The following is a 27,399-nucleotide window of genomic DNA, read 5'->3' as shown; positions in this document are numbered from 1 at the left end:
ACACTGGGGCTCTGCCCCAGACCCCGTAGTTGGGGGTTCCACCCCCAAACCCCCCCTGTACGCAGAACAGCCATTTTTGAACAAATCTACAGACCCGCTCACATTATGTAGTGGCTGATAATATGCCATCTTCATTCAACGTGGGTACCTCGCTGTAATCATGAAATTCAGTTGCTGGATCAGCCGATTGAGCGATTTCTTCAGTATGGATTTGGTCATAGCCAATTAAATTAGTGTGACCAAACCATAATACAGGATCATTGGCGGGGTTCCGTCTCATATCGAAACTGGCTTCCACGACGACCGTACAAATTTGAAAAAATATTGTAATTGGTCCCCCAAACCCCCCTGAGGCAGAAGAGGTATATTCGAGCTACCGTAATACCGCTTCGCGGATGTCAATGGGCTTCTCTGGGAAGCAGAGCCCTAGGGGGGTTTGGCGGACTGGTCCCCCCAATTATATAACACAGAAGAGGTATATTCTACCACATAATGTATATAGTACCTGCAATATCTCGTATAGTATGGCTCAATTGATCAAACGACAGCTACGTAATACAATAGCTCTCCGCGAAGCGGAGCCACGGGAGCTCAAGGGCTAGCCCTCGAAAAAAAGCAGCGAAAGCAGAAGTACGTGGGTAGTGTATTAATTACTACTTGGGCCAAAATTCAGTTGCCAACGAGTCGGTCACCAGCTCGCCGCTCATTACTGAGCACGACCATAACCGGTCTGATTCATACACTGGTCTCAATGATGAGAGTGTAACAAGTGCAATGGGCCATTATAATTGCTAAGCGAAATTGTTAACAAGCGGTAAACTGGCCGCTATAAAAATGACGTTGATGATGCTTTAATATTTTATCTGCGTAGTTTTTTATTCCCTACATACACATTATTTTATTTCTTACCGTCATAGAACATGTCATACGTAGCTGGCTACCATAGTTCTTTAGAGTGCAAATATTTAATCATCGTATCGGTACTTCTGGCAATTATACCGGCTATATACGATAATATACCGGTATATAAAAAAATACAGTTCAAAATACAGTTCCAAACAGTGCCAATTTTTAAGGCATTCTAACCTGGCAATTAAATGTGAACTATTTCTCCCCTGTGTCAAATACATGAAACTACTGTAGTGGTGTTCTCTTGAGGGACATGAGGGACATTATATTTTACAGATTAACCATACAGTTAAAATAAAAAAAATACAATTGCAGTCAGCCATTGATTGTACAGTAATTCTATAATTCTATAATTCTATAAGGTACATAAATAATAATAATCTTGATTAGTCCCGTCGCGAAGGGCGAAGGAGAACTCATCAAAGTACCCAAATATACCAGTAGATTATTTCACAAGCCTGCGGCGTTTTATTGTAAATTTCCACAGAGGAATCACTAATACAAGCGCCTGGACAGCGGCACAAACGGTGAATGTCAGCCCCACCCCAATACCGTTAATCATAGGCATGACAAAACTCGTGCCCCCGGCAGCGAACAGACATCGGGCAAGGTTGAGACTCGCACTGGCCGCCGCGCTTCGATCATGAAAGATATCAACAAGATAGGTCATGATAACGGATTGCGTCGAGACAGCAGTCCAGCCGGTGATAAAAGTCGACACGATAGGTACAGCAATGTGCACACGGTATTGAATCGTCCAGCCAAACAAGATAATAGAAAGGCACTGCAAAAAGGAAAACACAGGTACAAGTCGCAGACGGGCTCTTTCAATGGGAAAGTCTTCTTCTCCATCGCCTCGAGATTCGTACTTCTCTTTGAACCGACTGTAGTCGAGATCAAGAATTTTGCCCGTGATCAAAGTGCCGATCATCGAGCCAACGCCGTTAGCAATAAACGTCAGGCCAATCTCTATTTCGCCAAGGCCATACCGGCTCTTGAATAAACTAGACATGGCCGTAATGCTCATCTGCCAGACAGCATAGTGCACAGCAAGGAAGACAATGATAAGAGCAGCCCGCTTGCTGACAAGAATGCGAAAGGGCCCTGCAACATCAATTCTTTTTCTTGACGCAAGCTGGGGCAGAATCGCATGATTCCAACACACTTTGGTAAGCTTTTGGTACACTATTAGGGGGTACCTTGCTAATACGTTAGATGGAACCACGCTTCCATTTGCAACCACGGATCGAAGCGTCTCGGGTAGCAAAAGAAGTAGAAATACAAGAAAGATACCACCGTAGATCGTCAGAAACCAAACAATGGCCCTCCATCCAAGTGAGCCAGCCAATACGCCACCTATCACTGGCCCTACAGCAACAGGCACCAGCAGGCCGGCTTGAAAGATTCCCATAAAGCCGCCTCGCTCAGCACGCGTAGTAATATCGCCAATTACACCAGATCCGATAGCAATGGTACTTGCGCTCCCAGTGCTCTGGAGGCATCTGAGGGCAACAAGAGTGGCATAGTTTTTAGCCTCGGCGAGGCCTATACACGAGCCGAGAAATACAAGGAAAGTACAACTATACGCATTGCGACGGCCTTTTACGTCGGAAACAGGGCCCCAAAAGCTCGGCGCAATTCCTTGGAATATGAGATACGATGTCACTGTCAGGTTGACCAGCTCTATGGATACATTCATCTCTTTGGCAATGGTCGGCAGAGCTGGAAAGTAGATATTTGAGGCGAAACCGGAAACTGCATTGGAATTAGTAGTCATTCTGCGAACCAGTATATAGAGCAATAAACAAACTTACAAGTTGCAGCAAACGAGATAATAAAGACAATCAGCCATTTCTGTCGCTTATCGAAGATGGTGTAGGGTTCATCTTCCAAAGCTGGCTCCAAGGGGGTTGGTGGGCGACCATTGCTCTCCGTCTGCTCAATTCCATCTGGCATGTCATATACTTGACTGAGAGAGCCGCTCAAGTAGGAATATGCGCCATAATCGCTATTTTATAAACTATGGGCAATGGCAATGTCCGAAGTTTGAGATTGCGGAGTTGAGACTGAAGGTGCCGGAGTTCAGCATTGAATGTCGGAGTTGAGAATGTTGATCTCGGAGTTGAGAATCTCAACTCCGATGTGTGCTCAGTTAAAGGTCCTAAAGGTCCTTTGAGATCAGAATTGTAGAACAGGGCTGGATAGCTCGATAAGCCGAATTGAAGCATGTTTGAAGAAAGCTTTTCCCCGATACTTGTAGACTCTGAGCAGAGTAGGTTACCCGCATAGAATGATCAACCGCCGTGGGTACAGCTCGTAACAGCAAAGAGCATTGTTCCAAATTCATCGACATTTTCCAGCCACTGATCAACCCTCCTGCGTCTTTGAGCAATGCCAGTGTCATCCATACCCTCAGGAATAGGCCAAAGTTCATCAATGGTAAGAAACTCCGCCCACTCTGCCAAATGGACGTTGTATTCCGTTCCCCAATCGCACCGCGCTTTTGCTTCCCATAGAGATTTTTGAGCCGGTGCAGCCAAACCATGCAGTTCGATACCTAGATATGTAGGAAGGTTCTCTTGTGCTGAGAGTACGCTGTCAAAGAGATACATGACAAAAAGAGTCCGGCGCTTTGCCTCGCACACAATCCACTCCTCCCATCTCGGTCGGGCATGATACTGCTCAGCTGCACACACCAGTCCCTGTCGCGAGGTAGAACAGGCCAATTCTTGAAGATTCATCATTGCACGGCGGAAAAAAGGATGGGGGCCCTGGCTGAGCCGAAAGAATAAAACCATCGTATAAATAAGATAGGCCTGGAACGTAGCCAGCAGAAACATATGGTCGTACTCTTGACATAATTCAACCAGTTTTTCCATCTCACGCTGGAGAATTGCAGCCGCAGTGTGCTCACTGCCCGGCAGTGGCTCTTCACATATGCGAACTATACTCAAACACGTAGAAAGCGGCGAACTCGACCTCAATTGCGTCGGATGGACGAATGGCAGAGTGCCACGGCCACGAGATGCAATGGCCGCGTACGAATTCAATATTCGCCTCGTGAAACCAATAACACTGGCGGGATACTCTTTGACTTTTTGCTCGAGCCCAGTGACATAAGAGTTGAGCCAGCGAGTCCTAATGTCATCTGCATTGATGGGGCATATGAGATCAAGGTTTGAAAAGTCAGGAGCCTCCTCGGATGACCTTTTCGGACTTTCTGGGCATCTCTTGGCCAACCTAATGTCGGTTGTGCCATCCTGTGAGTTGCATTCCATGGACAGTTCTGAGGTTAAGCTTGGCAGCAGAGTCTCCGCCGCGAAACTTGGGCCTTCCTCATTGACGACAATCGGTTTTGGAATTTGAGGGTAGGCGCATGCGAGACCTCTCTGGGCACATCTTGTACAGCGATCCGGTCTGCGGTCACACTTTGCCTTGGCAAGGGAACACTGCTGACAAGATTTTTGCCGAGACTTGGCATATCTTGGAGCTTTCATAGCTCTTCGACTCGTGAGTCTTGGCTTACGAAGACCTCCCAATCAAAGATTATTCAAATCAGTTGGAACCATTCCTCTGTTAATGCTTGGATATCAACGAGACATTGGCGGGGTTCCGTCTCACCATATCGAAACCAGCTGCAACGACGACAGTACCAATTTGAAGAACTCTGATAATGGTCCCCCCAAACCCCCCCTGGCTGATGTGTGACGGGAGCTCGAGGGCTGGCCCTCGAAAACAGTAGTAGTGAAAACAGTAGTAGTGAAAGCAGTAGTAGTGAAAGCAGTAGTAGTGAAAGCAGTAGTAGTGAAAGCAGTAGTAGTGAAAGCAGTAGTAGTGAAAGCAGTAGTAGTGTATTAGTTAGTATGTTCTGAAATGTTTGCATGGTCAAGGGGCGCCTGGAGAAAGACCACAATGGATTCTACGGCGTCCGGCGAAAGCCGAGCAAACACAGGCAGCAGGTACCACAGCATGTCCATGCTCTTGGACGAGGTGCGGAAGTCTCGATCAAGGTCAGCCAGCAACATGTCTTGCTCCCAGGGGAGGCCATGCAGCGAGAGGACGCTATGCAGGCGATTCATGGTGCGAGTCAGGGCATGAGACAGCCGGCGCAGCTCTCGATCGCTGTAGACGTACTCCTCGTTCACATCGAGCACCCGAGACCACTCATATTCCTTTTCCGGACGGTGCGGGTAACGTGGGTCGATGAAGTTGGGCGTGTACAGGTACGGCACGCGTTGGACGACTTGGCGCAGCCGGTGCAGCTCGATCCATTGCTGTGAGATCGAGTCCGCCAGTAGCGGCAGGATCGGGCGCGCATTCTCGTTGGTGCATCGCTCGCGGGCCGGGCACTGGAAGAGGCCGCCTACCAGAGTGTGCGGAACGTATAGCGACATGAGCCGCAATGCGTACTTCTTGCGCCGCACGGCGCGGTAGCACACCGTATCGGAGACGCAGAAGTCGGCACCCCAGGCGATGTCTGAATTGCGATCGGTGGGTAGGGCTGACTCCATGTCGACGACGCCATTTTCGCAATGGGAAAGCCGATTGTGGTGGAGTACGGGGAGACCAAATGTGTACTGTCTGTGGAGTCTGAACCCGGTGTAGGGGAATACAAAGTTCCTGTTTCCGGGGTCGCAGGCGCGATCTTCTTTCAGGAGCCACGATCCGTTGCCAGTTGATATGAATGCGCAGAACCAGATGAATTGGGTCTTCATCGTCAAACAACTCTTTCTTAAACGGAAAGAATAAAAAAATAAATAATACGAGAGCTTATCGGGAATAACCTTGGGATAAGCTCACGAAAGATCGCCAAACAGGGTGGGGATACCAAAGATCACCAAAGCTCACCAAAGAGTATGGGACCTCTAAAGACCATGGATCTCAGAGGATGGATCACCAAAGAGCATTGGATAAGCTCACCAAAGAGTATGATGGATCTCAGAGGATGAATCACCAAAGAGCATTGGATAAGCTCACCAAAGAGTATGGATGGATCTCAGGGGATGGATCACCAAAGAGGGCGGAAATCGAATGGACTACGACAATGATCGCGGCCGCTTCTTCTGGATCTGGATTTGGGTCGACGACTCCGAGTGAAGCTTAACCATATACTCAAGACACTGTTCAAGCACCTCGCTATCCACCTTCAAATCAAAATCAATCAAGAACAACAAGGCAATCTCGAGCCGATAAAGATCCACAGGTTCAACACCACCCACAATGGCAAACCGCTTCTGCACATGCAGATTATCCTCTAGGCTCTTGGCCGCAACTCGGATAGCCGCCAAAACCAGCCGGTGGACACACAGTGTCGTCAGTGGAAACGTCTTAAGCACTACGCACAGCCGGAAGATGTAAACCGCCGCCGAAAGGTACACCGCCGTCGAATTCGGACAGTAATGATGCAGCCGACATAGATACTTCCAGGTGGAAATGGGAGGCGACGTCTTTGACCAGAATCGGCGCGTAATAGCAAGCTTAAAAACGGCCTGGTCGGTATCCAATGTGACAGGAACCATTCGACCTTTCAGCGCCGGCAGTTTGGTGAGGTGTCCCGCGTCGACGACCGAGGCTACGACGGTTGCCTCGGCGTTGAGCAGGCTCGACCGGGCTCTTCTACGATGCAACGCCTCCACCTCAGGGCTCGCGGCTCTCGAGTCCAAAGGCGAATTACGCGACAACCCAAACGGACTAATTTCGCCGCTCGCCTGGGGAGTCTCGCAAGCCGACTTCTTGTGGTGGTCCGGCGGACTCGGGCCCATGTGCGGCGTCACCGGCGGAGACAGCTCCTGCTCTTTTACAATCGAAGCCGCCACGTCGAGCTCGGTCGGAAGCGTCTCGTGCACGGATATCAGGTCTACCAGCGCCTGGTTGAGGTACCCCAGCGCCTGTTCGGCGGTTATCTCGTTTAATGATGGGGTCTCCGGCCCGGGTATCACTGGCCACTCGGCCGTCCCGGGCTCACACACCGCGGCCTCCCCATCGCCACCACCATTCATGGTAACGCTAGTTCCAGGCAGGGAGGTTATCGCCGTAACAGACATTTACGAGGGTATATATATATACGATTCTAAACAACGTGTTTTAACGATTGTTGATCGGCGGTATCGCAGCAATTAAAGCCCAAATAACGGAGCTCACCAACTCTGTAGAGATCTCTAGGACTACAGGGAAAATAGTCTCTTGTTCTCTTATCTCGTCTCTTTCTTCGCGCTATCAGAGGACACAGATCTGGGGGTGAGAGAGTCGGGGGAAGGAGGAGAGGAAGAGACACAGGGGCAGGGACCCACATGCGCGCTGCGGTGCGCGCAAAACCCGAGTCGGCGCAGGGTCGGGCCGCCGGTTCGGAATTACCCCTTATGTAATCGGCGTTACCGGCTACTCGTTAGTAAGAGATTGAGTGCCGTTCAAAGGAGGCTTTAGTTTGTAGAGTGGATGAGCTGTTTTTCTTTGAGAGTCCACTATTTTCGCGATGCCTTCATTAATGTCCGTTGTGCATATGTGATGAGTGGCGTCTAACGTTTGTACAGGTCTGCATAGCGGGTTAGACTGAGAAATGCACCCTACGTATCCCCTTACAAACGCACATACCGATACCAATCTAGTGATCGATATATTGTCTGTAGATAATTGAGTGATGCATGATTTTTTTGGGTAGGAGGCAGTTGTAGATTCTTTGGTAACGCTTGTTACCATGGTACTGTGTGGTACAGGGTACCAGATCTTCAAACCGCTCTTATCTGTCCTGAATCAGACAATCTTACATAAACCTGTCATCGGTACTATATATCGCGTTATCAACTGTAAAAATGAATCCATTAGGAATAACCCTGGACATTCGAGGGCCAGCCCTCGAGCTCCCGTAGTTGGGGGCTCTGCCCCCAAACCCCCGTTACAAGAACCTTTTTGTCAAATCAACCAGGTCTCCGCGGAGCGGGGCCCCACTCGAAGGAACATTCGGGGCTCGTATTGTGATGGGCCAATCTCACCACAGGGGGAGTTCCCTCCAATTGCACTAGATGAGTTACATTCGAGGGCCAGCCCTCGAGCTCCCGTAGTTGGGGGCTCTGCCCCCAAACCCCCGTTACAAGAATCTTTGTCATATCAACCAGATCTCCGCGGAGCGGAGCTTCAGGGGGGTTTGGGGGGACTGGTCCCCCCAATTGCATTACGTAGAAGAGGTATATTCGAGTTCTCGTAGGTTATCAGTTGAGCTTCTCCGCGAAGCGGAGCCTCAGGGGGGTTTGGGGGGACTGGTCCCCCCAATTTCATTACGTGAAGAGGTTATATTAGAGCACTCATAGCGGAAACCTCAGACAAGTTTAGGAGGGATTAGGGGAGAATCATTTTATTAAAAAAAGCGTGCACAGAATTTTTTTACAAGTGGACGAATTTAGTAGATTCGGAAAGATGGACCCATGGTGGACTTGATGACCAGGGAACCAACGTTCTGCCAGTGCTTCTTGAGCAGGGAGACCAAGAAGTTAGCGGCGAGCATGATGTGCTGGACGATCTGGTCCTCCTCCATCTCAACGTGGCCAACGGCGACGGCAAGACACAAGACCTTCTTAAGCTGGAACTTGACGGTGGACTTGACCTCAGTGATCTTGGAGATAAGGTCCTCGTTGGCACCAACTGGGGTTGGGAACTTGCCGGCCTTGGAGAGACCTGGACCCAAGAGACGTGGAATCTGCTTGATCAAGTTGTCGGAAGCAACGAAAGCGTTGTACTTCTTGGCAAGCTTCTTGATGAGCTTCTTGTTCTTGTTGAGCTTCTTCAAGTCGTCAGTGGACATGGAGTCGACACCGGCAGACTTGGCTCGGTCCAAATCGTTGGCGTTACCCAGGACACAGATCTTCATGTTTGGTCGTGGGACGGATGGCAGGACGATGGAGCCAGAGAATCGCTTGTCTCGCTGTGGGTCGTAGTTCTTCAAGCCGATCTGCAGCTCAACAGTCTCGGTGAAGTTTCGCTTCTTGGTCTCGTTAGAGAACTTGAGAAGCTCCTTGACATTCTCTCGAACGTGAGTAGAGGTGATTTTCGACATTTTTCAATAGTCTCCCAAACTTGTCTAAACAATTGGTGAAGAGATTCCAAAACTTTTCACAGACCGAAATTTTTGTTTGTTCGGTCGTCCCCTCCCACCCAGCCGTGCCTATGCTTGCGCAAGCACACAGTAAAAAAGCGACTCTCAAATCTCAGTCACGTGGGAAATCTTCCTCATTGGGAAGTTACCTGCCATAGGGCTATTTTTTTCCCACCCCATTCGCTTATGTAATATCACTTTCGTTCTTCAATGCGACGACACGTCTGCTTGCCTGGCGTAGGGCTATTCTATTCACGGCTGAAAGTTGGAAGTTAGGTTTTACAACTACTAACTACCAATTAAATAAAACAATTAAGCACAAATGCTGTCAATCAAATAAAACTATTAAAGCAATTAGACTACCAATGGCGGCAGTTTGCAATTGTACATTCATTCAACTGCCAACAGCACTCTAGCAATTAATATACACAATGCATTCAAATAAATAAAAAATATCGTTAGAACATGTCCCATATATCCTCCTTTTTCACGCCTTCCCTCTTGTTGAGACCAACAAAATACATCTCTTTGCTCTCTTTCCGTGACGCTTCCGGCTTCTCTCTCTTCACTTTCTTAAACACCTTCTTCAACCTCGCCTCTAATTCCTTGTCCTCGGGACCAGTATAGAATTTGCATACAAATGACCCATTCGGCTTTAGACACTCAATTGCAAAGAGTAACGCTGCATCGCACAAGTCCTACCATTGATACCATTAGCACTCACATCTTCCCACAACCCTCCCAGGGATAATAATACGTACAATACTTGCTCCGTGATCCTTCACTGCAATCCCGCTCGTATTCGCCATCCTAATATACGGATCGTTAACATTTCTAACCCAATATCCCGTCACTTGGGGCCATGGTGCGCACATGTCACTTAGAACAACGTCTATGCTTACCGGACCACCGTCTTCACCCCCCTTGGATCTCGCAACAAGCTCCTTAACCTGATTCTGCACTTCCGTCGACAGAAAGTTGCCCTGGATGACCGACGCTCCGGCGGGCGGCGGATGATGCAGAATATCAACCCCGACAACCGTACCGCCTGGCGAAGTCTCCTCCACGGCCACCTGAGTCCACGATCCAGGCGCAAACCCCAGATCGACCACGGTCATTCCGCTTCGGAATAGCTTGTACCGTTTGTCCATCTCCTTGAGCTTATAAGCCGCCCGTGAAGCGTAGTTCCGCATCTTGGCCTCCTGCGTGAACCGGTCCGCCTTCTGTCGCTGGAGCCATCTCGACGAAGACGACTTTGTCGCATAGCTGGCAGCCTGCCATGCCCATTTGCCCAGTCCACTCGGAGTGATAGCCGCTCTTATCAGGGGGACCATAGTGGCTTGGGGGTGTGTCGGAAAACCTTAGACCCGACCACACATACTCTTAACGTACTCCACTTACATACTTCACACAACCCTCGCGCAGCGGAGCTATGGAAGCTTGATGCCTGCTGCTACCTAATGCAATTGGAGGGACCAGTCCCCCCAAACCCCCCTGGGGCTCCGCTCCGCGGAGATTCCGGTTAACGTAGTCATTTTGTTACGCCTCCCAAGAGGAGAATAAAATTTGTTACAGAATTCGTTACAGAACCAAACGGCTGTAACAAATTACGTAACCGCAAATAGATCTGTTTCAATGCAATTGGGGGCAGGGGGCACACCCCTCTTGAGAACTGGTTGATATGACAAAGATTCTTGTAACGGGGGTTTGGGGGCAGAGCCCCCAACTACGGGAGCTCGAGGGCTGGCCCTCGAATACAAAAGTGAACATATATCATCAAAAATTACACAAATATTTATCCTTCGTATCTACTCCTCGTCATCGTCGGCCTCTACGGCCTCTTCTTCTGCATCTTCTCCCAGCTGGGGTGTTGGCTGTTGGCTATCTTCTTCGGCGTCGACATCCTCAACATCGATCAAATCGTTAGTGACGTTCTTCATGGAGCTCTTCTGGCCAACGTTAGAGGGGAAAAGGTCAGCGTTTTCCGCCGGGTCGGCGATGGTGTCGGCGATCTTGGTCCTGCCATCCTTGGCCAGCGATTCCTTCCAGAGCTTGACGCTTCCGTTAATGTCACCGCCATAGGTCAATGCAAACAACGCGGCCTCCGAGGAACGCCCGCTCTTGTTGAGCAGGGCAACGCACCCGTCGACATCGCCAATGAACCACAACGCGTTCATCGCCAGGTTGTACTTGCCCAGCTCAGCCGCCTTAGCAGCCACCGGTGCAAGAGCCTTCTTGTTACCAGTAGAGGTGTATACCAGCAGCAGTGACTCGAGATCACCGGCCTTCTCAAAGCATCGTTCCGCAAGCACCACGTTCCACCGCTCGAGCGCCGTGTCGCCAAGCTGCTTCCACTTGTGTTCACTGGCCAGGTTGGCCGCAATGTCTTCTGCATCGCCGAGCCGTCCCAGTGTCAGGGCCAGGTCGAATTTATGCTCATCGTCCAGCGTCACTTCAAACGCCTCCTCAGTCTGGCCCTGAGCCTCGAGGAATCGGGCCACCTTGGTCCGTTCCTTCTCCGGCACCTGGTCCAGCAGCTCCCGGGCGTAGTCCATATCGCCACGCAGAACGACAGTCTGGTACTCAACGACAGCCAGCGACAGATGGTAAGAGGTCACGTTGATGTCACGGTCCGCCAGGTACACGCTGTTGTCTCGCGGGATGTACCCCAACAGGTACATCTGCTTGTCAAAGTGCGAAATGGTGTAAGTTTGGGGGCCTACGAGGTAATTGAGCCGGTTGGAGAACGTCGTGTAGATGAAGCAGTCGCCGACCCACCGGCCGGTTCGCACGGCATCTGCTACGTCCTGATCAACTTCAAACGCTGTCTCAACGCCATCTTCCTCGTTCCACTCGCCAGCCTCAACAGCCCGAGCGAATTCTGCGGCGTCGAAAGTTAGAGTGAAGAAGCTCTCCTCAGTGGCAATGGCCACGAGCGAGCCCGAGTCGGCCCACACGACCTGGGTAGCTTCAATATCGACGCGTCGCACAAAGTAGCCCGTCTCCCAGTCGTAGAACATGACGAAACCATCGCCCTTGACACCCAATAGCGTACCTCCAAAGATGCGCTGGGGCGCAAAGTCGACGCTTACATGCCCCAGAGGACGCTCCTTGAAGTTCTTGAACAGCCGTATGCTGTGGTTTGTGTCGAGCACGGCGTATTCATTCGAGTCTTGGGCCCACGCAAAGTCAAGCGCCGTGCCAAAGCTCTTGTTTCGCCACGCGAGAGCCGTGTAAATGATATACTCTCCGTCTCCAGTGACGGCTACGAACCGCCCGTTGGGCGAATGCACGAGTTTGGTCGGGTAAACTTCTACGCTGCCAAGCTCCTTGGCCGTCAGCGGCAGAATTTCGCCATCGCTAACCTCCTCGCCACCTTTGATTACAGTAGAGTGCACTTCCGAGTGCCGCGACCACACAATCTTGCCATTGGGGTCCATCGAGATGGCTGGCTCTTCTTTTCCGAGCTGTAGCACGACGGTGCCGGCATCAAAACCCAAGGCGACCACGTTGGACCCCTTACGGCACATGGCGCACCAAGCGCGCTCCAGACCATAGTTATGCGTCTGCTCGAGCTTGTAAGTGTTGGCGTTCCAGATTTTAATCGTTGAGTCCTCAGAACCGGAAATGATAATAGGCAGCTCCGGGTGGAACACGGCAAACGACACATTGTGCTGATGCCCTTCCAAAGTAGCCACACAACTCTTCGTCTGGTAATCCCATACACGGATGGTTCGGTCATCCGAAGTCGTGATGATATAAGGCTTGTCGCTTTGCGGGTAGTACTCCACGAAGTTCAATCCGCGACTATCGTGCGTGTCGAGCGTGAAATTGGGCGTGGAAGAGCCCAGAGACCAGATCTTGACAGTACGATCCAAGCATGCCGACGCAAACGTGTTGGGGTCCTTGGGATTGAACGCAACGTACATGATATAGTGCCCGTGGCCCTCAAACGTCTGCGTGTTCTTCCATTCCATCTCCCAGTTCCATAGCTTGATTGTCATGTCGTCGCCTGCCGAAATGACAAACGGCTGCGTCGGGTGCACCGCAAGGCATCGGATGTAGTCTGGGTGAGCCTCAAACTGCTTCACCTTCGCGCCCGTGTTGTAGTTGTAGACGCGGATCTGGAAGTCGTCGCTGCCCAGTACGATCCAGTTCTTGCGCGCAATGAACCTACCGGCCCGCACCGGCACATCGCTGACCTCAATCGACTTGACAATGGCGCCACTCTCGTAGTTGACCAGCTGAACCCGCCCGCTGTAGAAGGTGCTCAGCACCCACGGTTCAGTGGGATGAATGTCAATCGCCTTGACGCGATCAGAATGATTCTGGTACAGTTTCTGTACATAACGTTAGCCTCTTTCCACTAGTCCCCAGTGCCATTGCCCACTTACCTTCACGTCCAGCTTCATCTTCGTCCTCCTTTTCTCGACTGGCGTGGGTTCGTGTGTCTTCGAATGCCACGTCGTTCGCCCGGGAAAGAACTCCCACCAACCGCACACGGCTGTGCACCCCCTTCCACTCCACCCCGGCATCATCTCACCTAAACCAGCTAGGCTAACGCTGAAAGTGCCAGTTGTGGAGTCGCCGGGGGGGGGGGGGGGGGGGGGGAATTGAATCTCCAGGCTTAGGCCTTCCTGGGGCTCTGCCCCAGACCCCGTAGTTGGGGGGAAACCCCCAAACCCCCTCTCAGACCGAGATTGGTCGCGATACATATGGTAGCTAATTACCGTTTAGTGGTCCATGGCGTATTCCAAAAGTAGCGTAGATTATGCGTGATAGTAGGTATGACAATTATAAATCGCTATATAACAATGGATATGGCTAATGCCTGAGGAATTATTAGCTTAGTATTTCTCCATGCGCTTTCCCGTACCAAATGAAGCTATACGGTACTACAGAAAAGTTATCAGTTATTGATTTGCAAGACTATGAGAGAACCAACCAATCCATTGTTGAAAGGCTTGAATAATTCCTAACTTAGTAGATTTGATCTGTCTTGCAAAGCACCAATTGGTCTTACCCGATTCTACGGGTGCTCCGAAGTTTGCAATGTCATCAAAGTTCGGCGCTGCCCTGTGGAAGGCTATTGCTAACCTTGACTTTTTACACACAGCCTATACCACATCTATAGTGGGACTTCCAATTATGACGATTAACAAGCTCACTGAATCTTATTATCACATGATGAAAACGGTTATTTCAACTACCAGGTAGAGACACGTCTCACAAAGTGCGGTTGCGCAACTCAAACTTCGATCCATCTTGAGAACATTAGCTCCGGTATTTTGGGTTGCAGAAGATTAAATTGCGTTAGCGCTGCAAATGTCGCACTTACTGAGTGCCAACCATTCCATTAAAGCAGCACATCCCCAGACTAAATTTACCAACTAACCACAATGATCGTGAAAAGGAGTACCTTTCCAAGTTTTCCAGTCCTTAGAGATCTACATTTATATCCTTACGACCCGGTTACGAAGCCCGATGACATTGAAAAGTTGCTGAAGCTATCTTGCAGAGCTGGGAATAATCCACTTGTACCACTGCCAGACAGACCACCAATTGACCGCCACGGTAAAGTAGTAACAATTGAGCTGCGGCAAGAGGTGCTGGAGCCTTTTTCATCATCTCCCCGCGTATACGAAGCTCTAATTAAGAGGGCTTCAAGGGGATTCAACCTTCGACGTAATCTTAAGGTAATCGTGGAGATCTATGATCCGCGTTCATTCGGCTATAACTCTCGCCGTCGTTCAGAAAATACCTTTTTGCACACGATTGCTTGTTACAGAAAGCTGGAGCAGTTGCAAGGCAAAACCATTCCAAAGTATTATGGAACTTTCACTATGGTGGTAAACGAATTTCACCGTCATGAAGAACGGAATTACAGCCTTTCAGTCGTTCTCAGAGAATATATCGATGGAATTTTTATGGATAACCTGGAGGTGGACCTATACACGCAAGAGGAGCGGCAGGCAATTATGAAAAAAGTGATTGATGCAGAAAGAGAAGTTGACGACTGTGGAGTGTCGGTGGGTCCTAAATCATTTATTCTCGTCGAACAAGAAGAGGCTTTCAAAGTTATTGTGTGGTTATTTCCCTTTACTGCACTTGACCCTTCTTCCGATCACCTTTACATAAGTCCTGGGATTCGACCTAGTGCTTTTCTCAAATGGAAGGAAAAGTTTCTTAACGAATCCGGATTTCGCAAGTTCGTGGATTGGCCATGGGTGACATGGTTATATGATAATTATAAACATGAAATCGATTCCATTAAGGATGCACAGAAGGCATTGGTGGGGGGACTTGATGAAGAAGTTATGCGGCTTAGACAACAGGATGAACGAGCGACGGTGGAAGAGCAGAAGAAGCGACAAAATGAGGAGGGAGTTGAAGAAAAAAAGTTGAATGGGAGGCTGGAGAAACGAATCAGACGAGAATGAATACTGGTTAACTTTTGCTCCAAATTTTGAAGATGTGAATGCAAATGTTTCGGAAGCAGCATACTGATAGCTATAGGTGATACCGGTACTACCGGAAATCTTTCATATAGTGGAAAAATTCATTTCATGATAGCATTAGCTACTGCAATAGCCAGTTAGTGTTAACTGTAATTGGGTCTACCGTTTTTGCACCGTGGGGATTGGGTACCCAGTGAGGGATAGGGAAAAACAGCTGTTCTAGTAGACATTACAAACCATATTCTTCAACTGTGGGATTGATAATATTTTGCCAGCGGGCTAATCAGCAATTGGACGATGGTCCTCTTTGAGGACCATCTTTCGGGCCATTCTTACGAGTATTTCTTCCATGCCGGGGAAAATCTGCTAGTCAAATGAATCACGTACCTGCTGGAGACTCGTAGAGAGGCCACTGAGCAAGAATATAAAAATGGTTAAATGGCCACACTGGCATAAAAATCGGACTCGAGTTCACGTGGAATCGCCGAAACCAGTTGCCAACTAGCAAATGTCCCCGAACGAATTGGAAGAGTCGGTTTAATATGTAGCGATTACCGGTAGTTAAATGATTGCATTCCGGTATTTTTGAACATATCTATGCTAGAAGACATTGAAAAGTCAATCGGGACACAGATACTATGAAATGAAATGAATTGCCTGTAACCCATGCTCATGTGTGGTGCCATACCAATTTAGCTTAACTAATACTGTATTGAGATCACGATATAAATAGAATAACTTATACACGCAGCCGACATCCGGTCAACATTACAAATAATTATATCGTGACCATCCTTCTACATATCTAAACAAAACCGAATACAAGTACCGGTACAACTGTAGGTGTACCAAAATCCAGTATTGTCGTGTCGCTTGACGAATCAAACGAGGGTCGTACGCGTAGGCCCCGGCCCGAGAGAGCCGTTTGGTCCCAACCGCTGCCACAAGCCAAAAAAAAAGGGGACAGCGCGGCGCGGGCCCTTTTTTCAAACAACACACCATCAATTGACCATTACGCCTTATTTACGTGGAACGCAGTCTGTAAATAATAGTAAGTTGGAGTGAGAAATAACAAGGATACGGGCGAGATGTGCTAATTTTTTTATTTTACGTGGTGTCTACAGTAAAAGACCGACAGATCTCATGTGGCTTATCAATTGGTGTATGTTTTTTAGCTGGCATATTGATTTGGTGAAGTACTAACGGACACCCAGTCTATGACGTGTTGAGCTCGCTTGGCCTGCTGAACAAGCACGCTAAGCTGCTGTTCCTGGGTCTCGATAATGCCGGTAAGACGACCCTCTTGCATATGCTCAAGAACGACCGGCTCGCCACTCTCCAGCCCACCCTGCATCCAACCTCCGAGGAGCTTGCTATTGGCAATGTCAAGTTCACCACCTTTGATCTGGGTGGCCACTTGCAGGCTCGACGGCTGTGGAAGGACTACTTCCCAGAGGTAGATGGCATTGTTTTCCTTGTTGACGCCGCCGACCGAGAGCGGTTCCAGGAGTCGAAGCACGAGCTCGACGCGCTGTTTGCCATTGAGGAGCTCGCCAAGGTGCCATTCCTTGTGCTGGGCAACAAGATTGACGACTCCCGGGCCGTTTCCGAGGAAGAGCTGCGACACGCTCTTGGACTCTATCAGACTACTGGCAAGGGCAAGACCCAGCTCGAGGGTAACATTCGACCAATCGAGGTGTTTATGTGCTCTGTTGTCATGCGCCAGGGCTATGGCGAAGGTATCCGATGGCTTTCCCAGTACGTCTAACTAATCAACCTATATATATCTATATTGGAGTATCATTATTCAATTTCTCCCCATTATCGGTAGGCATATTTCTTAAATAATAAATTTACCTGGTAGTTGAGGCCTCCACGAAGCGGAGCTACAGGAGCTCGAGTACACACCAGTACTAGTGTAATTGGGGGGACCAGTCCCCCCAAACCCCCCTGGGGCTCCGCTACGCGGAGGTTTTGGCTGATATTGATGGGGGTTTGGGGGCAGAGCCCCCATCTACGGGAGCTCGAGGGCTGGCCCTCGAATACACACCAGGTATGAGTACTTGGGGGACCAGTCCCCCAAACCCCCTGTAGCTCCGCTTCGCGGAGAATTGTAGTAAAGGATCATTTACAGTACATAAAACAAGTTAAGACTTGACTCGCTTCTTGGAAGGACCGTCTTCCGCACTCTGGCGCTTGCGTCCTTCACGCTGGAAGTACTCCTTCTTCTCCCGTCGCTCACGGTCCTTTCGCTTGTCCTCAATCTTGGCAAGCTTCTTGGCATGCTCGACGCGCTTCTCCTGCTTCTTGGCCTTACGCTTCGCTTCCTTTTCGTTTCGCAGCGTCATGACCTTCTGCATAAGCTCCCGCGCCTTCTTCTCTTCACCACCAAGCACAACCGCTCGCTTCTGCAGATAGGTCTGCTTCTTCTGCGGCTTCATCTGGTGGATCTGAGACTTGAACGGCAGGTTCGCCTGGATAGACTGCGGCACCTTGAGTGTGTTGAACTTTCGCGCAGCACGCTCAATCTTGGTGTACTTGGAGTTCTCAGGCAGCTTCAAGTCTATTCCTTCATCGGCCCGCACCTTACCAGTGAGCCGCATTCCGTTCCACGTCGTCTTGTCCTGCAGCAGAAGCGAGGTAACCGGGTTATAGAACCGACGCGGCTTGACCTGGTGCCACGCTCGCAGGAACACAATATCAGACATGAGAATCTTGTCTTCAAAAGTGGCTCGGAAGTGGCCGTCAGGCTTGGAAAGCGCTCGCTTGATCTGACCTCGGATACCAGAGACCGTCTTGATCTGGGCACCTTCGAACTTGGCGACCTCGAGGGAACTGTTGAACATGTCTCGAATGAACGCAGTGTTCTTGTAGATTTTATCCGGATGACCGACAAGCTTGAGTTTCTTGACAATCTCCACTGACTGGTCAATGGTCTCCACCGTACCAGTGGCGCAGATTCTGAAGCTAGCAGTCACCTCATCTTGCGACACCGACTGGACGGCACAGAAACCGGTGCCGGGGGACACAAGGGGACCGTAAAACGTCGCGAAGCAGTGCATGTGCTCCGGCGTGTACTTGAGCATTCGGTTTCTCGTTCGAGAGTCAGAGGTGGTATAGATAGGACACGTTTGGAACCGTCTCCACCCCATGGAGATAACAAGCGGGTCGTTGGACTTGAGAATCTTCTTATGCCATCGATGTCGCTTGATTCGCACCTGAGAGAACCCATACCGGTCTTCATTCGCCAGCAGACCACCAACGACCAGCGGGTACATGGGGTCAAAGTTGTCGATGAACTCGCATGGGACGCTCTCAAATACCAATCGTACGTAAGCGCCGGCGCGGAACCCTTCGATTCGGTCTCGTGTTTCTGGGTCCATGGCCTCAAATTCAGCCTTGTTGATCTCCAGCTGCTTGGCGATTTTGGCCTTTTGGACATCGTGCCATGTCTCTCCGCCCTCGTTCTCAGGGTCTTCAGCGCCAAACTCTCGGTCTTCGCCTGCCTGCTCTTCAATCTGGAGTCGCATCTTCTCCTTTTTGGCTGCATTCTCGGCTCGGATCTGCTCCAGAGACTTTTCCTCTTTCTCCTCGCTTTCGCTTCCCTCTTCTTCTTCTTCTTCACCATTATCATTTTCTTCGGCTTCCAGATCCTCAAAGTCACCGTAGAGCTCCTCGTCTGGATCACCAAAGCCCTCGGCATCAGCTTCCCCGTCTTCTCCAGTGACCTTTACCGGAAGATAGAATCGGCTCTTGATGGCCGATATTTCGTTAGGGTTAGTCCACTTGGCGAGGAGCGCGTCGACATTTTCGGCAGAGAACAGAGAGTCGTCCGACTCATTGTCCTTCTTTGACTCCTTCTTCTTGAAGAAATCGTCATCATCGTCTTCTATATCTTCCTCTTCTTCTTCATCATCCTCGTCGATAATACCCTTCCATCGCTTTATCACCTCGTCCTCATTGATTTCGTTCATGTAAACCAGCTTGGTGAGGTTCCATTTTCTATGTTTTCGGTTGAATGCCACCTGTCGCGCTGCATCGTCGGCCAGATTAGACTTCCATCGCAGAGCGCTAGTCTCGTCATCCAGCTCCTCATCATCATACGCTTCATAGTCGCCGAGATCGGAATCCGTATCGGCAAATTCATACTTGACTCTCTTTTTTCCGTCGTCGCTATCATCTTCCACGGTCACCCGCTTCGCCTTGAAATCAAAGTCGCCTTCATCTTCGTCCTCGTCTTCCTCAACGTCGGAATCGCCCGAGAAGTCCTCAATGTTGAGTCCGCCACCGGCCACTCTAGCAGAACGAAGAGCACTTCGGCCCTTATCGCCGCCTTCCTCTTGCTCTTCCTCCTCTTCGTCACTATATGTGGCACCCTCGTCATCGTCGTCGTCGAACATTCTGAACTCTGGCTCAGCAGTGTTCGAAGAAGACTTGGCGTTTTGCAGAGAAGTGACAAGCTTCTCGCCAAGGCCCTTTTCCTGGCCTGGAGTGAAAGAAGACGTATTCACGTCAATGTATACAGCATCCTTATCGATCAGCACACCACCAACATCACTCATTGGAGCGTAAATGACCTTGAGCTTTTCGTCCAGCCGACGCCGCCGCTTCAGATTCTCGCCGTTGTTCTCCTCCTGCTTGACAGCATATGGCGAGGGGCACGGGTCCGGCAGGCGTTCAACCTCTTTAACTGTCAAGTCGCCCACACCTGGAATATGCACACGAGCGTTCTCGTACGGCAGCGGAGTACCGTGGACATAGCCAAAGAACGAGATTTTTCTGTCAATTTTTGAGTTCTGTTCTACGAGGGCCGGGTTCGTAATATCAACCACACGGTCGGCAAGCAGGTACGGGTGCTCGTTTCGCCATTTCAGCGGTCGGAACTTCATAACGCTAATAAACCGCGCCAAATTGAGGATCTCTCGGTCCGGGTATCGGCCATTAATGACACCAGACAGGTAGAACAGCTTTGCGCCTTGGTACACCTCGGTCCAGAACCGGTGCTTGAGCGCCTTTTTCGAGGCCCGCATGGTCGAGACCGACTTGAAAAGATCCAAATGCGTAGTAACACCGAGAATCCTCGGGAAACCATGGGGAGACAGAATGTTGAGGAACTCCATGGTCTCCATCTCGAGCCCAAAGTTACCGTCGACCATCAGCAAAATGAGATCGGCAACTTTAGCGATATCAATCATCGAGTTAAGATCATTTGAGCATTCAATAAACGTCAGACGTCTACGCTTGCCCGATACTACTGTAATCGGACCCTTGATCTCGTTCAGAGTGTGCTTAGTGTATCGTCGCACAAGACTCTTGATCAGAGTTGATTTACCCGTCTGCCTCGGTTAGTTTCTTAACAATCCCAAAATATAGGTTGGTTTACTTACCCCTGGAGGTCCAACAACGGCCACAATAACTGGTGGAGGCTCATCTGGCGTCCGGTCGACCATTGGAGCATGGAACTTCTTCTCCTTGATGTCATGGGTCCGCCGGGCCATCCGCTCCAGCTTGCCCGGATTCGACACGGCAAACGCCTTGGCGTTGAACCCGTTGGCATGAAGCTTCTTCTTCATCGAGTTCTTGCCCTTGTCAGCGCCCCGATGGGGCTTGTTGACCTGCTCTGTGCCTGTTGAACTCATCAAACGTCGTGCAGGGGAAAGAATTTTTCAGCTATCGCTAAACACCTTATGGATCTCGAACCGGCACTGATAAAATATTTTTTTTTCGCTTACGTAAACTCCCAATAATCTATATCAGCCGCACGCCTTTTTGCACGCCGCACGCGCCGCATAAGCCTCTCCGGGGACGAATGGGGGGACCAGTCCTCCCAAACCCCCCCTGGGGCTCCGCTGCGCGGAGATATTGCAGTCATCAATGATCTCCGCGAAGCGGAGCCACGGGGGTTTGGGGGCTGGCCCCCAAGTCCATGGTGCTACAAAAGCATACGATTAGTACTCCTCTTAGTCGTAATTGGGGGGACCAGTCCCCCCAAACCCCCCTGGGGCTCCGCTACGCGGAGGAATTGGGGACGGTACAATAGTGCCGGATGCTGTAGTCGAGACGAGGCGTAGCTACTGAGAGTTGGTCCCCTGCAGAGAATGGCTGGCTGGGGAGCAACGTACGGCTGAAACCTTACGAACGCTTAGCTTTTCCTCCCTTATTTATATATGCATAATGTGCGCATATCTAGGAGAGGGGGGGACACTTGGCCCAAAAATACCCACAGCAGTACCATGGACAGATGGTATAAAAGAATTGAATATGCCAATATGAAATATAAAGATTATGAATATCGTCATAGTTGGAAGATAGAATGAAACATGCTCCGCATAATGTCCGTAAATTCCGTGCTTAGGCTATGCGTGGTATAGAAAATGAAAATTAAAAATGGGTGTACCCGTTTTTTTATTCTTTTTCTCTTTTTGTTTTATTTTCCCCCATTTCCATTGCAAAAGCCAATTTCCAGCACCAAAAACCCATACTTTAATTCGGACGCTTGCCGTAGCAATACCGGACCTTTCGCCAATTCGTATAAAAAGAGAGAAAGAAGGGGCTGCCCCAAAGCCGTTGCAGTTTAGTTTGTGTGAGGTGGGAAGCAGGTTTGAATTTTTAAGAGATCAGACACAATACAGCCTGTAAAAAGGCGACTAGACGACACCACGCCCAGAACGGCCCCATGGTAGGTGTATATGGACTCAAAATGACGAGAAGAGTTTGCTGATTGTAGCATTAGGTCTTGTATAAGCGAAAACCGGTGCAGATCCCCACGCCAGGGACTCCTCCGCCGGACGACGCTCTTGTGTGGTGGATTCCGCTCACCAATGAGTACTTTGAGCGGTACCAGGAGTATCTGGACCGTATGGATTTTTATAAGCGGCGAAAGTTCATTTGCGAGCTTACGGGACACACCTGTTTGACTTTCTTTGAGGCCCACCAAAGCGAGGTATGTTCAACCCCCCCCCCTCCAAGTTCTGTGATCATTCTATGGTCAAATGTGGGAGTGTATGTGATAGGGAATATCATATATCATCCCATGATTATGGTCAAATATGGGATTTATGATAGGGAATATCATCCATGATTATGGTCAAATATGGGATTTATGATAGGGAATATCATATACAATTCCATGTATTATGGTCAAATATGGGATGGTAAAGCATGGATTATATATGATAGAGAATATCATATATCATCCGCCATGTTTCGTCATATATCGTGATTTACAGAACATTCATTTAATATGTGGAAGAAGAACTAACAGAAAATAGCAACGAGAGACCAAACACATTATTAAAAACTTCCCAGAGGCGCTTAAAGAGCCAATTTTGCGCAAGATACAATTCAGCACTATTTCACGGTTAGACCAATTAGTCGACGATGTCTACAATACTCTACGCAACGACTTCTTCCCCGGAGAGGTGGTCATCGCCAAAGTCCGTGACCAGCGGATCCGGGTCATTATCCGTGAAAAGGCCAAATTCAACGCCCTAACTCTGCCCAATGGCGAAGTACGCCCCGCCTACGCACGGTTCCGGGTCGAATTCGTAGGCAACCCTGAAGAAGCGATGGACGTCGGTCCCGAGGAGCTGACGCGTGACCGCCGGCAGTTCACCAAGGTCATTCTCCGGACATTTATCAAACACTCTGTTTCGCGCGAGTCGTGGTCCGGTGCGCCGTGGCTCGTCAAAGACGAATATGCCAAAATCTACCGCATCAACCAGGAGATCCCGCCGGAACTCCAGCGCAAGGCGCCTCCACCGACTTCGCCAACCCCCGAGGAGCCCATCGCCATAGCGCCTAAGTCAGAAAACCAAACCCCGGACGCCGCAACGCGAAAAGAAGGCAAGAAACGCGGCCGCAAGAAGCGCGAGCTGCCGGAGACCCCGCCGACCCTCGAGGAACAGGCCCTCGCACTTATTCCCAAACGGCGGGGCCGGAAACCCAAAAACTACGATCAGATTTTACAACACCAACAACAGCTTATTTTGCAGCAGCTCAAGTCCTCCCAGCGACTCAGCACCGCCGAAGTCAAAGACGAAGAGAGCTCGCCCGTGCGTGAAGAGGGGCACCACGACGAAGACGACGACTACGACGACGACATGAGGCCTCCACCAATCCCGCTGCCCCCACCCCCACTACACGGCATGCCTCCGGGGCAGTTCCAAGTGCCAATGCCTCCACCACCCCCGGGAGAAGATGGCCGCCAGCTGTATTTCCAACCTCCAATGCAGGGCTATCCGTTCCCTCCACCACCACCACCTCCTCCTCCACCACCACCGCCCCCGTTGCCGCCTCATCTCGCACCTCATCACCCACTGATTGCCCCATATCCGCCTGGATATAGTCCTGGTCCTCCCCCGCCAGCGGTGGGGTCTCCGGGAAGCAGTGGAATGGGCGAAAGCAATGGGCACGTTCTCCAGGAGACGCGTAAAAGGAGTAATAGCAAGGCGGTACTGCCTGACTCGTTTAAGCAGCAGATTGTCATTCCACCGGAAAAGCCAAAGATCATGGAGGATCTGGACATCCCGTACAATGGTCAGAAGTGCAAGGCGAAAAGCGCGTATCCGTTCAAGTTTGAGCCTGCTTTAGGTGAGGGCGAGAATGGTAGTCTTATTGGCGCGTTACTCGAGACGTGGCTGTTTTTGAACATTTACCATGAGCCATTGCTACTTGATACGTTTACGTTTGATGATTTCATTGATGCTGTGAAGCTAACAGATGATGATACGGAGTGTTCCTTACTCAATGAGATTCACTGTGCGTTGCTGTCGCTTATTGTGCGGCCAGAAAAAGCCAGCATTGCTGTGCAACTGCCTCTTCCTCCCGAGGAGTCTGATAGTGAAGACGATGACGAAGAAGAAGAAGAAGAAGAAGAAGAAGAGGAAGAGGAAGAGGAAGAGGACAAAAAGGAAGAGAGCGGAGAAAAGGAAGAACAGGAGGAAAAAGACGAGGAAGAGGAAGAGGAAGAAAAAGAGAATGGATCGGTTGAGAAACGTGGACCGGGAAGACGGAAAAAAGTAGAAGAGGAAGAAGAAGACGAAATCGTCAAAGATAACCGGACCATGGAGTTTTTGGACTATCAAAACACCTCGTGGACCGAGCGTTTGAGACGCCGATTCTTTAAAGATGGCGGCTGGCAACACATCCTCATTGGCCTTCTTTATACCATTTCCTACGTCGATGAGTGGAAAGACACGTGTAAGCGAGCGCTTGATGAACTTGCCCGCCGAGATCGACCTGTTACCCTCATGTCTGCCCACACTGGCTATTACGCCCTTCCGTTTGAGCTCAAGGTCAAGATCCTCGAAATCCTCTGCAACCTCATCCACGGATCCAACGTAGTTCGGGCGTATATCGAAACTTGCATGGAAGAGTCTACCAAGCTTCGGCGAGAGCGAACTGAGAAGCTGCGGGAGTTTAAGTCGACCACGGAATATCTCAAGGCTACCGAAGAAGAAAAGAAGCGGTTCTTCCCCAACGGATACCCAACATTGACTGACGAGGACAAGAAGGGCCTCCATGCTGACGAGATTGCAAGTCTCCGTAAAAAGAAGCGCCTTGATGCTCAAGTGGACCTCGCTAATACTGACCCCGAGTTCAAGACGGTCTTTGAGCGGTACAGAGAACACGAAAAGCACATTGCTGAGATTAACGCCTCTGTTGAGAAGCTCGAAGAGGAGCTTATTCGACTTGACTGCCAGAGACTGCGTATGCTCGGCAAAGACCGTTTCCATAACCGCTACTGGTGGTTTGAATCTAACGGTATGAACCGTCCAGCTCGTCAATTTGTGCCCACTCCAAAGGTCAAGCACCATGAAGAAGCTGAAGAAGAAAAAGATGAAGAAGAAGAAGAAGACGTCGAAGAAATAACAGAAGCCAATGGCACAGACGACAAAACGAGCGACGGCGATACTGTTATGGCGGACAATCCAAGCGAGAATTCGACCCCGCAGCCGAAGAAACCGGAAAAGGACCAAGCCGCCAATGGAGAAGAGCATGAAGACGAGGATGATGGTGTGCCTGGCTATGTCATGGGCCGACTGTGGATCCAGGGCCCAACTGATGAAGACGCACGAGTATTCCTTAACTTCATTAAAGGCGAAACTGAACTGCCCAAGCTAGAAGAGAACGAAAAAGGCGAGATTGTCAGTGAAACCAAAGGTGTTATTGTCGACAGCGACGGCACTACTGTTGGGGATCTCAGCCCGCTAGAGCGAAAGTTCATTGAAGAAAAACCCCATGGAATCTACTCGATGAACGACTGGGTCTACTACGACACTGAAGAAGAGCTCGATGGATTGATTTCCTGGCTTGACATGTTTGGTCATCGTGAGTCGCGCCTTCTCAAGGAGCTCGAAGCTATTAAAGAGCGCCTGATTACCAGTTTCCGAGCACGCAAGGAGGACCTTGACGCTGACCGGGACCGCCGAAAGCATGAGATTGATGAACAGCTAGACGAACTTGGCTACTCAAAGGAAGAAGTAGACGATAGCAAGGAGCCTGAATCACAGTCGAAGGAGGGAAATGGTGACGAGAAGGATGAAAAGAGCCAAATCGCGGAAGGCGAGGAAGGCGAAGAAGACGAGGCGGCCGAGGACGACGAGGACGATGAGCCAATCAAGAGACGGAGAAGGGCTGAACGTGCTGGTGCCAATGGCCAGAACTACAATGTCACCAAGCGTGGACGACCGCCGAAGGAGCCTAAGCACAAGGATCCTGCCCAGCGCGCGAGAGAGGTTCGTGAAAAGCGGGCCGAGCTTGAAGCAGCAATGGAGGCTCGTGTCCCGACGCGAGTACTGGAATGGACTAACACTCTTGCCATCGAGAAGCTTGGCCATACCCATTACGAAACGCAGAAACGTAGAGGGCCAAAACGGGGCAAAAGGAAATAGCGCTGTTAAACTTGTATTTATAGACTGATGACTTATATATTTAATGTGATGAGATTCCTTATTTACGTGTTGTATTGTTATTTTAGATAGCATGTGATATTCATAGATTTATCACACCCATATTATGTCACAAATCTAAAAGGACTTGAGCGAGTGATATTCATTCACACATTATTACATATTATATTCCTGAAAAAAACGCAAATTGAAACTGGCTACTTAAATTAAGCAAGATCATTAATAGTTAGTTTAACCCCCCTTGGCATCCTCCTTTTGGTCAATAGTGATGCCTTCTAAATGTTCCTTCGACTCTTTATCATGCGCCTCAGCATCCTCATAAGCACCTTCCTCCTCATTGCAGCCGCAGCTGTACTTATTTGCAATAGCGAAGCAGTCAAACTCTGGTTTGCCTAGCCTCTTGTTGACAATGTTGTGGACATGGCACCCCCACTGAGAAGCATGCTCTCGGGTAGACGTCTGGGGCGGGTATTTCTTAATCATCTCCTGGAAGTGCTCAGCACATTCCCTGCAAGGGTAAACTCGCGAGAACAGCTGGATGAAAGTAGTCAGAGTCTCCCTTTCATCCTGCGTAGGCTTCTCGGGGTACTGGGCAAGGATAGTGTGGAATACTTTCCAGCCCGCCCTTCCAAGCTCGGCTCGAAGAGTCTGGTTCGCCATCTTCGCCATGATAGGCTTCCCGTGGACGATGTCGTCCTTAACGTTTAGCGGGGTCTCCGAGGAGCCACCGGAGGAAAGGTCCTCGACTGTAGTGGGCTTTCCGGTTATTCGATCCCTGAGACTGATCACGCTTGGCCCGTTTTCCGAGGAAAAGATGAAGTATATGAAAAACACCGAGGCCATGACCAGGGCCAGCACGGTTAGCGACGGGCGTCGTACCATCATCGTTCTATGCTTTTTAGGTCCGAAGTGGCTCTGGGGTACTTTATAAGATATGGAAGTGCGAAGGCGGGTACATGGCGTGGTGGTCGGTCAGCCGTGCCGCATCCGAAAAGATTTTGCTCGGGCGTGAGATTTTACCCCCCGTTTTACT

At 50.0% G+C, this 27,399-nt stretch overlaps 12 protein-coding genes across 12 annotated transcripts; 3 read left to right on the top strand and 9 right to left on the bottom strand.

Annotated features, from left to right (window-relative positions):
• Positions 1–1,354: 1,354 nt before the first annotated feature.
• QDR2 (quinidine resistance protein 2) lies at positions 1,355–2,865 on the bottom strand (the record flags this gene model as incomplete). The annotated part of the gene is made up of 2 exons (XM_076685677.1): positions 1,355–2,664; positions 2,724–2,865. 2 exons carry the CDS (start codon positions 2,863–2,865, stop codon positions 1,355–1,357), a joined length of 1,452 nt encoding a protein of 483 aa, XP_076540126.1.
• A 338-nt stretch (positions 2,866–3,203) lies between these two features.
• TRVA0_027S01354 (Zn(II)2Cys6 transcription factor domain-containing protein) lies at positions 3,204–4,406 on the bottom strand (the record flags this gene model as incomplete). The annotated part of the gene is made up of 1 exon (XM_076685676.1): positions 3,204–4,406. The coding sequence occupies one exon, from the start codon at positions 4,404–4,406 to the stop codon at positions 3,204–3,206; it is 1,203 nt and encodes a 400-aa protein (XP_076540125.1).
• Positions 4,407–4,763: 357 nt separating this feature from the next.
• TRVA0_027S01332 (uncharacterized protein) lies at positions 4,764–5,624 on the bottom strand (the record flags this gene model as incomplete). Its single annotated transcript, XM_076685675.1, has 1 exon — positions 4,764–5,624. The coding sequence occupies one exon, from the start codon at positions 5,622–5,624 to the stop codon at positions 4,764–4,766; it is 861 nt and encodes a 286-aa protein (XP_076540124.1).
• Positions 5,625–5,945: 321 nt separating this feature from the next.
• On the bottom strand, positions 5,946–6,908 carry TRVA0_027S01310 (cyclin family protein; the record flags this gene model as incomplete). The annotated part of the gene is made up of 1 exon (XM_076685674.1): positions 5,946–6,908. The coding sequence occupies one exon, from the start codon at positions 6,906–6,908 to the stop codon at positions 5,946–5,948; it is 963 nt and encodes a 320-aa protein (XP_076540123.1).
• A 1,394-nt stretch (positions 6,909–8,302) lies between these two features.
• On the bottom strand, positions 8,303–8,956 carry RPL1B (large ribosomal subunit protein uL1B; the record flags this gene model as incomplete). The annotated part of the gene is made up of 1 exon (XM_076685673.1): positions 8,303–8,956. The coding sequence occupies one exon, from the start codon at positions 8,954–8,956 to the stop codon at positions 8,303–8,305; it is 654 nt and encodes a 217-aa protein (XP_076540122.1).
• A 497-nt stretch (positions 8,957–9,453) lies between these two features.
• Positions 9,454–10,329, bottom strand: MRM2 (21S rRNA (uridine2791-2'-O) methyltransferase; the record flags this gene model as incomplete). The annotated part of the gene is made up of 3 exons (XM_076685672.1): positions 9,454–9,693; positions 9,757–9,805; positions 9,869–10,329. The coding sequence occupies 3 exons, from the start codon at positions 10,327–10,329 to the stop codon at positions 9,454–9,456; spliced, it is 750 nt and encodes a 249-aa protein (XP_076540121.1).
• A 474-nt stretch (positions 10,330–10,803) lies between these two features.
• On the bottom strand, positions 10,804–13,407 carry SEC27 (coatomer subunit beta'; the record flags this gene model as incomplete). Its single annotated transcript, XM_076685671.1, has 2 exons — positions 10,804–13,335; positions 13,390–13,407. 2 exons carry the CDS (start codon positions 13,405–13,407, stop codon positions 10,804–10,806), a joined length of 2,550 nt encoding a protein of 849 aa, XP_076540120.1.
• A 987-nt stretch (positions 13,408–14,394) lies between these two features.
• Positions 14,395–15,435, top strand: TRVA0_027S01222 (uncharacterized protein; the record flags this gene model as incomplete). The annotated part of the gene is made up of 1 exon (XM_076685670.1): positions 14,395–15,435. The coding sequence occupies one exon, from the start codon at positions 14,395–14,397 to the stop codon at positions 15,433–15,435; it is 1,041 nt and encodes a 346-aa protein (XP_076540119.1).
• Positions 15,436–16,452: 1,017 nt separating this feature from the next.
• SAR1 (Arf family GTPase SAR1) lies at positions 16,453–17,221 on the top strand (the record flags this gene model as incomplete). Its single annotated transcript, XM_076685669.1, has 3 exons — positions 16,453–16,504; positions 16,578–16,615; positions 16,668–17,221. Exons 2-3 carry the CDS (start codon positions 16,597–16,599, stop codon positions 17,219–17,221), a joined length of 573 nt encoding a protein of 190 aa, XP_076540118.1. The 5' UTR covers positions 16,453–16,504; positions 16,578–16,596.
• A 379-nt stretch (positions 17,222–17,600) lies between these two features.
• On the bottom strand, positions 17,601–21,092 carry BMS1 (GTPase BMS1; the record flags this gene model as incomplete). The annotated part of the gene is made up of 2 exons (XM_076685668.1): positions 17,601–20,789; positions 20,841–21,092. 2 exons carry the CDS (start codon positions 21,090–21,092, stop codon positions 17,601–17,603), a joined length of 3,441 nt encoding a protein of 1,146 aa, XP_076540117.1.
• Positions 21,093–22,129: 1,037 nt separating this feature from the next.
• Positions 22,130–26,348, top strand: TRVA0_027S01156 (uncharacterized protein; the record flags this gene model as incomplete). Its single annotated transcript, XM_076685667.1, has 3 exons — positions 22,130–22,132; positions 22,187–22,396; positions 22,725–26,348. The coding sequence occupies 3 exons, from the start codon at positions 22,130–22,132 to the stop codon at positions 26,346–26,348; spliced, it is 3,837 nt and encodes a 1,278-aa protein (XP_076540116.1).
• A 249-nt stretch (positions 26,349–26,597) lies between these two features.
• ERV2 (flavin-linked sulfhydryl oxidase) lies at positions 26,598–27,251 on the bottom strand (the record flags this gene model as incomplete). The annotated part of the gene is made up of 1 exon (XM_076685666.1): positions 26,598–27,251. The coding sequence occupies one exon, from the start codon at positions 27,249–27,251 to the stop codon at positions 26,598–26,600; it is 654 nt and encodes a 217-aa protein (XP_076540115.1).
• Positions 27,252–27,399: the final 148 nt, after the last annotated feature.

This window comes from Trichomonascus vanleenenianus (genome assembly GCF_965637985.1).
Source record: "Trichomonascus vanleenenianus strain CLIB 3782 genome assembly, contig: TRVA0_027S, whole genome shotgun sequence".
Classification (NCBI taxonomy): domain Eukaryota; kingdom Fungi; phylum Ascomycota; class Dipodascomycetes; order Dipodascales; family Trichomonascaceae; genus Blastobotrys; species Blastobotrys vanleenenianus.
Note: the sequence above shows the minus strand (reverse complement) of the source record. Positions and strands in the feature narration are given on the sequence as shown.